The 11,368-nt window shown below is 39.5% G+C and overlaps 1 protein-coding gene across 1 annotated transcript; it reads left to right on the top strand.

Annotated features, from left to right (window-relative positions):
• The first annotated feature begins 348 nt into the window (after positions 1 to 348).
• pprc1 (PPARG related coactivator 1) lies at positions 349 to 10,435 on the top strand. The gene is made up of 13 exons (XM_053620896.1): positions 349 to 534; positions 3,701 to 3,832; positions 3,970 to 4,122; positions 4,417 to 6,268; positions 6,368 to 6,421; positions 7,185 to 7,245; positions 7,512 to 7,579; positions 7,724 to 8,357; positions 8,469 to 8,657; positions 8,916 to 8,994; positions 9,093 to 9,214; positions 9,331 to 9,482; positions 9,989 to 10,435. Exons 1-13 carry the CDS (start codon positions 349 to 351, stop codon positions 10,087 to 10,089), a joined length of 3,783 nt encoding a protein of 1,260 aa, XP_053476871.1. The 3' UTR covers positions 10,090 to 10,435.
• Positions 10,436 to 11,368: the final 933 nt, after the last annotated feature.

Here is an 11,368-nt window from a genome sequence, read left to right as displayed (position 1 = left end):
ATCCACAGAAGGCGATGGATAAATAATTAAATAAAAGAAATATGTCGTTTTTATCATTTAGATTTTAATATCTAATTTGAAGATTCATTTTGTTTACATCCTTTTATCTAAACCGGTTATTTTAAAGATATTATAATAATACACTATATATTTTTGCGTGTTCTGGTGAACAAAGTCGATTTTGTAATGTGAGTTTAGTATCAAATTTGTCCTTTAGTTTCTTTGCAGTCTTTCCTCGTTGTTCTTCATATGCCTTACAATGTAGCATTACATGCTCAAGTGCCTCTTAACTACAATTCATATAGAGTATCCAGTGCGACTTTTAAAACGCAGTTTGGGGGCGGAGTTATGAGGTCATGTGAGTTTTGCCGGGAGCAGCAGCACCACGTGTGTCCGGCCGGCGGCGTGAGTCACGGCGGTTTGAATCACATTTTCACAGAGTGGAGTTGTAAGATGGCGGCCCGCTGGGGAACCGGTGAGGACATGTTAACAGCGTGTAAACTAGAGTATTTTTCACCAACGACTCTTGACGAGGTAAGATTATCTTTATTATTTGCTTCGGAATTCTATAATCAACTTTGAACTGTTGTCATTCTTTGCTTCGCTTGTAATTCGAGCTAAAGCAGTGGACGTGCTGGACAAATGACACGTGGGTTGAGATGGCCTTTGATAAACTAGATACCTGGTGTTGGTTAAATGACCGAATGGTTACCTGCAGAGATGATTTCCAACATACCTGTATATCAAAAATCTGTTTGAAAGGATTTATAAACTAACAGCTTTTCTAATAGTTTGTCAAACGTACAATAACAGCGAGCTGTGGCTATTTGGCATAGATCTCGCCATGCTATGTTAACATTTTTTTCACTCTAATGAATCTGTTTATCGGTGCTGCACAGAAATGATCTAATCGAGCTTTTTCTTTAATTGCACTAAAAAGCTGTGATTTTCATACAGTACTGGTCAGGAGTGAGCGGTGTGAGCTCACTGTTTGTATGAATAGTGCGACTGCTTGGTGTAAACGTGTCCAGCACGAGTGCCTAGGCCAGTCGTCCTCATGCACCAGAAGTGTGGTGTTCTATTCATTTTATACGAGCCGGATAGTAAGTTACTTTCTTTTCTTTGTATTTGTCCTTATTTTGGGGTCTAAATTTAAATATGGCTTCACATGTTTCCTTCCAAATGCCCCACGTGCGTCGTAGGATGAAGCACACATACAGTAGATATGAAATCTAGATATTATACACAGATAGTAGTAGTATTTTATTTTCCATTACACAACATTTTATTCATAATTATAGTGCCTAGACTTATTATGCGTTTATTTATTGCCATCCTCTACTTTTCAAGGAAGACTGACAAAGTTAAGTTTACCTTGGATGTATTTGTAGTAGATGTTGTGACCGGCAATACAGCCTCTTTTTTAAATGTTGATCTAGTGCTTCATGATCATGGTGGTGCAGTACATTGTTTGTTTTGTTTGTTTGTTTGTTTTGTTATTTGGGTTTTATCAACAGCAAGGCCGAAGATAAAGAAAGCAGCTAAATGTACTTTGTCCGAAAATATTTAAAACTAGATAAAGTTGAAGGTCTTTCTGAAAATGTATTTTGCTTTAATGGAATTATTTTCCGTTAACACTTTGACTGCAAAAGATCTCCACTCGGCTAGTTTAGAGTCAGCTCTGTGGTGCTGCCCACTTCAAATAGACCGATCCAGACTTGTTTTCAGATACCACTGAGGCCAGAGTTAAATATCCCAGTGGATGCTGTAGATATCGCATGGTTTATTCCTCGTGGTATTTCAGGTAGTTGTTATTTGCTGCTGCTGTTACCCCTGACCTGCTCATTAGGGATCTAAAGCTACCCCCAGTTTCTTTAAAGCTTCTAACAAGCGTGTACAATATTTCATTACACCCAAGTCGTGGTGATTAAGTGGGTCTATGTTGATTGACGTTATTTGCATGAACAGTAAACAGTTTTGTGATGTGAATTAAACGGTTATGGTAGTAAGCCTCAACTAGTGCGTTTGTTGTAATGCAACACGTGTTTGTCGAGCTGACTGTACTGGACTGTGTCCGAATCCTAATGGTTTTCCTTGTCCTTTAATAAGTGCACTACATAGGGAATGAAATAATGGGGTTTTGCGCTATATTGCAAAACACAGCCTGTACTTTGGTCACGAATGTCAGTGATTTTCTTATAGACCGAGCAGTTAGCAAAGTATTTGCCTGTATCTTTGGGAAAACTGCAACGCCCGGTTCAGAACACGTGTCCTGTTACAACCCAATAAACTGACTGTTGACGTCGGCAAATCTCGGGTGAAATCTCGCGTTATTATGGATGCCGCCCGAATTTCCTGACGGACGGAACATTCCAAGCGTCGTGATTGGTTGTTCTGCACTGGGGCGCAACAACATGCGGAAGTAGAAGCGACGTCACTGCTGAGGCGACCACATGTTTTCTTTTCCGCATGTTGTTTAACCGCATGCTTTGCTTTTCTTTTTCATAATTTCTGCAACATGTGCACAAAGTTTACAAACACAATACAACAGTTCAGTACATCAATGCAAGGCATGATGAAGATAACTAATTAAAAACTTATTTAAAAAATAAGTACTCGCCTACAAGAGTTCAGGCTACCGTTGTTAATTGTAATAATCTTCAGCACAAAAATAAGTATAAAAGTAAGACAAATAAATCCCCTTAACAGACGAGTAAAACTCCTCAGAGAATAGTGTTAAACTGTAAAGTAAAAAGGACACTACGTTATATACTAGTGAAATCAAAACCATTGTAAACATCCAATGAATTTGTCTAATCCAATAATCGATTGTTTTCCATCAGTGGCTGGCACTTGAAACTCCTTAGCTCATAACTAAAATGGTAAACACAAACAAATTACCTTTTTTCTTTCATCTGCATTTCATCACATTTTTGTGTGTTTCAAAATCAGGCTGCATTCAACTGTGTGTTGAGCATTGAACACTGGCCAGTCACAACAGTTGGAATACTATCTGAGACTTCTTGGCCCAAAACTTTAATGAGAGCCACATCAACACACATCTCTCCTGAGTTTCGGCCCCATAATAATTGAAGCCCACACAGAGAATTTTTAACGGACAGTCACAGCCACTAACTATGGGGTCATTCTGAACAAAAGTTCTGAAGTACTTTAACGGTTCCTTCTCAAGAGTCTTTTTTGAAATGGATTGCCTGGCATACTTTGTTGATAAAGTCCAGTTGAAAAGTTGAGGCATGATAAAAAGGAAGTTCAATCACAAATGGTATTGGATTTATATTTGGTGACCATTTTACAGTGTCTCATGGAAAATAAATGTTCATTTCTTCACATACAAGATAGATGGCTTCAGCATGTGTGTAATGTACATTACATGGAAAGGCAGTTTACAATTGTGAATAACTATACAGCTGGTTATTCACTGGTGTAAATGGCCTTTCTACCTGGTTCTGCATCATTATGTTAAAAGCGAACATTAACAACTGAAACCACTGTTAATGACCAATTGAGCATGATCACTGTACTTAAATTTTTTTTCATCTAAACCCCCAGTCAGCAGTTAACAAGTCACTTTTCTGTATTTGCTACATCACTTTATCACCCCTTTTGTTTGTTTTGCTATTGGTTGTAATCATTTAGTTGAAGGTGACCTTTACAACAGGGTTTGATTTTTACTCCACAGTCAGAAATTCTACAGGAAGGTCTATGCAGTTTGCAGCACAATGGTCTGGACACTGGAGATGTACTTGAAGCCCTGCATGGCTGTCTGGATCCATCCATTCTGTCAATCTTTGAAGACTCTACAAATGGAGAGGTAAAGCCATATTTTATTGCATATATAGAGGGGAAATGGGCAACGTACATCATTCTCTGGTTTTTAATTACAGTGTCTTATTGTATGACTTATATTCTGGTAGATTTAATCCAAATACCTTGTGTTTTCTTGTTTAGGTTAAAAGTGGTGTTGATGAAGAAAGTGAGACAACACTGCTCACAGCTCTCACTGAAATACTTGACAATGTAGATGATGAAAACTTGTCTCCTTTTGACACTCTACCTGACATGGAGGTTTTGCAAGGGCAGAGGGGCCGTGAGCTTTCACCTGTGAGTATGCAGCTCTTTCCTTTCTAATGCTGGTGCTAAACTCCAAACAACAAAAAGCTGTCTGTACTCTGAAAAAAGAGATATACTTGTGGCAGTTTGGCCCGGTTCATCTAGTTTCCTAAAAAGACATCTTTTGTCATGTTTTGTTGTTGTTAGCATACACACAGAGAGTCTGTGTGTAACTCAAGACAATCAGTCTATTAGTTTGAATTGATGTAGACATGTCACTAACCTTTCTTGTCGTGTGTGTGTGTGTGTGTGTGTGTGTGTGTGTGTGTGTGTGTGACACTGCAGAGACATAATGGTGGTGAAGATGGTGCTGCTAGTTTTTCTGAACTTATACGAGATTTGGATGTATCATCTGAATTGGACTGGTGCCTTCCCATATCCCTAGAGCAGGATGGAGAGACTGTGTCTGTTACTCTCAGCGATTTGGTCAAGCACATGCACCCGTATGCCATGACTTTGTGTGTAGAAGGGGAGGAACAGCTCCTTCCTGAAGGAGGAATCATTTTGGAGGTGATGGATAAAGGAGAACATGGGGAACCCATTCTTGCTATCCCAGACCTGGGCTTTCCCCTATCTCTTGATAGTATAGAAGATGAACAGAATATTCCTGAAAGCAGAACAGAAAAGGTTACGTGTAAACATGAAGACACTCCATCAGAGGTGGCCCTCTCTAAGATTTCACTGGTCAGAGACAACAAAATGGGGAATGTAAAAATTAAACAACCTAAGAAAGAGTCACCTGAAAAAAGGCTCTTGAAAAAGAAAAAGAAATGGAAAACTGAAGAACCCAAACCTGTTGACGGAAGAGTGTTAAGGAGCATGTCCTCTAATGAGGCAGTTGAGGAACCCAGTAAGGAAGGGGAAGAACAAAAGAGGAAGAAAAAGGTCACATTTGCACCTGTGCTTACTGTAGATGAGAAGAAGTGTCAAGTTAAATCTTCAGAGGTGAAGACAACTGAAGTACAGGTGCCTATTCCTTCTTTCACCATAACCACCACAGCAAATTCACCATCAAATCAAGTCTGTACTGATGTCATAAAACCAAAACACTTTCATGTCCCTGAGGAAAAAGCCACACCTGGTGAACTACCTAGTGACAAATGTAGTGAAACTGCTGTGCCTTCCGAGCAGCAGCCTGGAGTCAGCCAGCCAAGGGAACCCAAGCAAAAATCACTCAGTTTACAACAGTACCGTCTTCTTCGCCAGCAGAAAAAACCAACTCCTCTGGAGAATGTGGGTGACAACAGTACTAAATGGCCTACTTTACCAGAAGCACCCAAGGAACTTCCTCCAATCCCCTGCCTGCCTGACCCCAGCCCTAAAGACCCACGTCGTGCAGTCTCCACTCCTGTGAAAAAGGAGTTTGTCCCTGAAATCATGCCCGCCTGGCAGCCAAGAGGCCCTGGAGCACCCCCGACTCCTCAGGCTTTGCTGGTTCCACCAGCATCAATGTTGGCTGCCTCTAAAAAACCTGTGTCCTGTAAGTCAGTTTCTCCAGCTCCCACAAAACCTCTAGAAAATGTTGCCACATCCACAGGCTCCTCCACACAGCCTAATCCTCAGAAACCACCTGTTCCAACCAATATGCCAGAGAACGCTATTCCCAACAAGGTATCTCAGGCTGCTAAGCAGGCATCAGCTGCAATTACACTATCACCACCAATGGCCACTAAAGTTAGAGAAGCTCAGAATCCGCATGTAGCTGAGCAGGCAAAATGTTTACAAAATACCCCCTCTGCTTCTTATCAGGTTACAGTGACTCAATTATCAGCCCTCTCTAAGGATCAAGAAATCTCACAAATTCAGGTTGTGCCTGAAATCACCACAATCACTACAAGTACAAAAATTGATACCTCTAAGGCTGCTTCTCATAATCTTAATGTTGCAAGTGTAGCTGAGCAAATGCTGAAAGTTTCTGTGCCTAAACCAGCAAAACCCACTCAGTCAGTCAGTGCTACCAAGCCTACTGTCGCCTCCCAACGTCATGTTGCACCCATAGCTCTTCAGCCTTTCTCATCCGCTCCAATTCAGGCCAGAATTATGAAGCTGGCAGAGCAAATGAGGATGGCTTCTGTTGCAGTACCTAAACCAAAGAACCCTACTGCAGAGCTTATAGAGTCATTCACCAGTGAAATTGGTAAGCATAGTTGCAGAGTAAAACAAGTGACCAGTAAAGTTCCTTACAACAAAGACTAGAACTCACCGTGGTCTTTTTTTTTTTTTCCTTCACCCCCAGGTATTGAGGCTTCTGACCTCACCAGCCTTTTGGAGCGGTTTGAAGAGACTCAGAGTAAGTGATTGTTTTAACATGCCAAATGAGTACAACATGATAAAGACCAAGTTTAATGCCTACCAACACCTCACTCACTTTTGGTTATGCTTATTTCCATATTTGATAACAAAAACATACTCAACTATTGGTTGATGATATATTTTATAACATTTAACATTCTATAACATCATATAACATTAGGATACCTTGTGTGAACCTTTAGCTGTCTTTGGCCAGCACAGAGATACTTTTCTTTAAATTATGTCTCGGACAGTTGACTCTATGTAACTAACTTGCTCAGAATGCTCAAATACAAATTTAAAGATACATTTCTCATTGCATAGCTGAACAAGGAAAGTGTGCTTGCATGTAGAGGAGCTACCTTTTTTTACCATTCTAAAAGCGGATGTAATGTAGTTGTGAGGAGGGGCTGTGCCTCTTGGAGAACCCCCCTGTATGGCTGGAACAGCTGCTGTGACCTCATATTCACTGTGCTTCTGGAATTCTGTACTGTTTGCAAATTCAGTTTCACTCTGAGTGAGCTGTCTTTTTGTCTGGGTATTTGTGCCAGCACATGCTTGCTTGCCAGTATACAATATAATAAAATTGTCCTCTGAATCAAGACTCATGTTATTTAGACGCACATTTTACACAGTAGTATACTGAATCTGAAGGAATCGTTCATAACAATCCCTGCATTTGACAAGAATGTAATGTGAGGGCAAGGACCAGAGAGCCTGCTCTGACCCTTGATATTTACCACCTTCCGTTTCCTTTCCAGCCAAAGAGGAGCAGAATGTGCCGGATGTCTGTGGTAGAGCAGCTGCTGTAGGAAACTCCAGGTGAGTATGGTGCAGTTTTGGACAGAGGCAGGAGTTACCCTACAGCCCTAACGCTGCTCCCACACCAAACCTTCTCTGTTTGTGTGTATGGTTGCGTTTTGGTTTTACCAAGAACAGCCAAATATGGCTCCGGACTACAGACGTGGATGACATTGAAAATTCAGTGCGTCCACTGAAACAGTCTACATTTTAATTAGGAATGGCCTCTTGTTTCATGTCAGTGAGTTTTGAACCTCATTGTGATGGCATGTCTGCTGCCTTTGCAGTGTGGAGCAGCATGCAGAAACCACAGTGCTCAAAAAAGCTTGCAGTCCTGATCTGGGCAGCACAGCAGGTAAATAATCATCAATGACCAAAAACAATCATTTACCTTAAAGGGCATTTAATATTTATTTATTGTATTGTATTGTATTGTATTGTATTGTATTGTAACGGCTGTATCTGTCTTTAATTCTTCCCACTCTTCCTTGCTGTATAGGCCTTACTCCACCAGCCACACCTCCTCACCAGATGTGGAAGCCCTTGGCACCAGTTGCATTATTAGAAAAACCAATCAAGTCAGAAAAACCCAAGTCAACTCCATCTAAGACCATTCAAATAGAGCCACTGCCTTTGCCTGCAGGCAGGCTCCAGTGCAAGCCCCAGACTTCTGTTACTCTTGGACAGATCCAGCCTTTTTCTCTAGACCACGATTACTGTCTCCTTTCAAAGGAACCATCCCAGAATGAGCTGGCTAATAAGCAACAACCAAACATAAAGTCTATTGCGCTGCCCTCTGCAAACAACAAGGCATCTGCAGAGACTGGATCTAAACTCCTTTCAAACACCACCATTAAAGAAAGCTTTCAGGAAAATGTCAAATCTCAGCACCTTGTATGTGGGAGTCAGTCTAAGAGGGAGGCCTTGACCACCACAGGCATTGTGACCCCGGATGCTTCTCCAGAAAGGCTGGATTCTGAAAGATATCAGGGATATTCTGAACGTTCCCCCAGCCCATGCCACCAGAAGAGAGGTCGCACACAGAGAAAATACAGAACACGGTTACCTAGCAGGTCTAGATCCACATCAAGCAGTTCTGGATCTTCCGGATCACGCTCACCACCCAGGAAAAGGTTGATTGATTTTGATCATCTGTTTAATTCTTGTAATTATGACTTTAAGCTACCCATATTCCCTTTGCATGGAGTATTGCTTCTTTTTTAACTCAATGTTTTTTTGCATAGATATAGGTCTCGCAGCGCCTCCAGATCTCCTTCAAGATATCGTACCCATTCCCGCTCATCATCTCCTCGCCAGCGCAGATACTCGTATTCCAGCTCCGGCTCTGATTCTTGGAGCCGCAGTCGTTCTCGGTCCCGATCACATTCTCGGTCTCCCTCTCGCAGGTTTCCTCGCTGGGACACTCTTCATGGGTGAGAATTGTTGTGCATCTGTATGATTTTACTTTTTTATTTATTTTATTTTATACCAGTGTAATTTTTTGGCAGGTGGTACAATCAAAAAGGGAGTGCTAGAACTACATAATGTTTATGTACTTTGTAGTTTAATCTTTGCATTTTTAATATTACACACATAGCAGCTCACATTCACTTAAAATATGCTTAGTTTGTTAACTGATATTCTGACTTAAAATAATAAGGTTTACTATTCTGTCATCTTTTCTCTTGTAGCCGTAACCAGAGATCTAACTACTGCTATGATTTAAAACCTCATAACGAGGAAATTAGAAGATACAAGGAGAAGGCTATTGTAAGTATATGGCTGATTCTAATAACGGGAAGTAAATGTAATTTATACTGTACAAACTTTTACTGAGTCTTCAGTAAAAATGTCTGTGCTGACTTCAGGAGGAGCGTAGAGTTGTTTATATTGGTCGTATTCATGGAAGCATGACCCGTAAGGAACTGAAGGAGCGCTTCTCATACTTTGGGGAGATTGAGGAATGCACTGTACACTTTAGAGAGCATGGGTGAGGGAAAAATGACCATTTACGTTCCCTGATTGCTGACAATGTAAATAATAAATGAATTTTTTTGTTGTTTTTATTGTTAACTGTCAGTAATTGTAATAATATTTTTATTGTAGAGACAACTATGGCTTTGTCACATACTACAACACAAAGGATGCATTTAATGCTATTGAGAATGGAAGCAAGCTGCGGCAGCCAAATGAACTTCCATTCGATCTGTGCTTTGGAGGCAGGAGACAGTTTTGTAGGGCTAGTTATGCTGATTTGGGTGAGTTGTTGTTTTTTTTATTACTATTATTGTCTTTTTACAATACTATTATTTACACAGGAATTAATTTGTAAGCATGTGATCCTGGATTAATTTGGTCCTAGATTTCAGGTCAAAAATATTCCACTGGGGAATAGATAAGGATAATTTGTAAGGGCAAGAAGCATAATCTGCTTAATATGAACACTCAAATACACACACAATAAAGTGTGTCTTTTTCACAATAAAGATATATGAAGTCCCAGGTTGATCTGTTTTTTGTTGGGTTTTTTTCCTTCTTTTTTTGTGTTCTTCAGCCCTTTTAAACCTTTTGTTTACAGGCAACACAATCCAAGTAATGGTTTTTGAGCTGTACCAACTATATTGCCAATTAAGTGAACCTTGTACAATAATTCCATATCTCACTTTATAATTCCAGGATTAAGCTTACATTACTTAAAACTTGTAGGGGAAAAGAACACAAGACTTAATTTCTATTACAAATAAACTGATATGTTTTCTTCCAGATTCAAATCGTGACTTTGATCCAGCCCCTGTGAAAGGCAGGGTTAATGCACTAGACTTTGACACTTTACTAAAGCAAGCTCAGAGAAACTTGAAAAGGTAACACTTGAGGAAAAGAGGAAGACTGGAATCATATCATGTATTACCTCAGTGCTATGCACAAACCTTCCAAGTGCTGCCATTAAGTTCATGGAATTTTCTTTTTCTTATTTGTTTTTTTTTCTTCTGCAAGCTTACACCTTCTATTGAAGTGAAGATTTGTATGAAAAATTAAAAGATTAAAAAAAAAACTGAATAACATAAAATGATAGTCACGATTTTTTAAAATGAAGAATTTATTTAAATGCTTATACTAAAATGTTGGATGCATTTTAAGTATTAATGATGAGAGGATGGATTTACATTGCTGAAAATGTAGCCCAGTCCAAATAAACCCATACAAGAACTTGGATGTGCTTTATTTATTATTGGTTTTGAATTTTGCTGTCCAAATCTTGTAATGTGTCAGTTTGTAGTGTTTGATTAATGAATCCAGCCTGAAATGTCAAGGGTTGTGCAGCAGCCACCTGATTTAGTATAGTGGGATGCTGTGAAGGTGAGATTTTGATGGTGATAGATTTATGTGAGAATGTGAGGAAGAGAGGGAAACTGGTACTGGAAAGCCACAGTGCTACACATTTCACTGTATTTTTTCCATCCCATCTCCCATCTGATTCCACTGTCCAGCTAATAAAGAAGTAATAACTCAGATTGCTGTAGTAAAAAGCTATATTTTGGATACAGTAACTATATGCTGATGTGTACACACTATAGCTCACTTCAAGGACAATTATGCTAAAGTGTTTGAAGTTGCATTTAACACAATTGTGTGAGTAATAATTTTAGACTAACAAAGTGCATCTATGCATAATTGCAGATGAGTAGGTACATAATGATGTTGGCACTAAATATATTTTAAAGGGAATCTCCACTAATAGTTCAACTTCACTTAGAATAGTGTGACACACACTGTGTGTATGTGTGTGTGTGTCACAGAGACATGCAAGTAAAATCTGTCACATTTGAAGAAAAAGATTGTACCTTGGCCATATTTGAATGTGTGTAAGTATAGTTGAATTAACCTTTTTTCTAACAAAATAACTAAGAATTTAGTACTCTACAACCCCCCTTACCAACATGACAGCACTAAATCTATAATGATAAGATTAAAAAATACAAAGTAATGAATGAGACTCCTCAAAATGAATTGTCAGATCCTTGGCTTTCTTTTATGGACGCCCATTAAGACCAATCAATCATCACTTGAATGCCACAGACTATTTGAGTATTATAGCTGACCATGTGCATCTCTTCATGGCCACAATTTAGCCATTTTCTAATTT

Source organism: Ictalurus furcatus, chromosome 3 (genome assembly GCF_023375685.1).
Source record: "Ictalurus furcatus strain D&B chromosome 3, Billie_1.0, whole genome shotgun sequence".
In the NCBI taxonomy this organism is placed as follows: domain Eukaryota; kingdom Metazoa; phylum Chordata; class Actinopteri; order Siluriformes; family Ictaluridae; genus Ictalurus; species Ictalurus furcatus.
The sequence above is the reverse complement of the archived record's forward strand: the minus strand, read 5'-3'. Positions and strand labels throughout refer to the sequence as shown.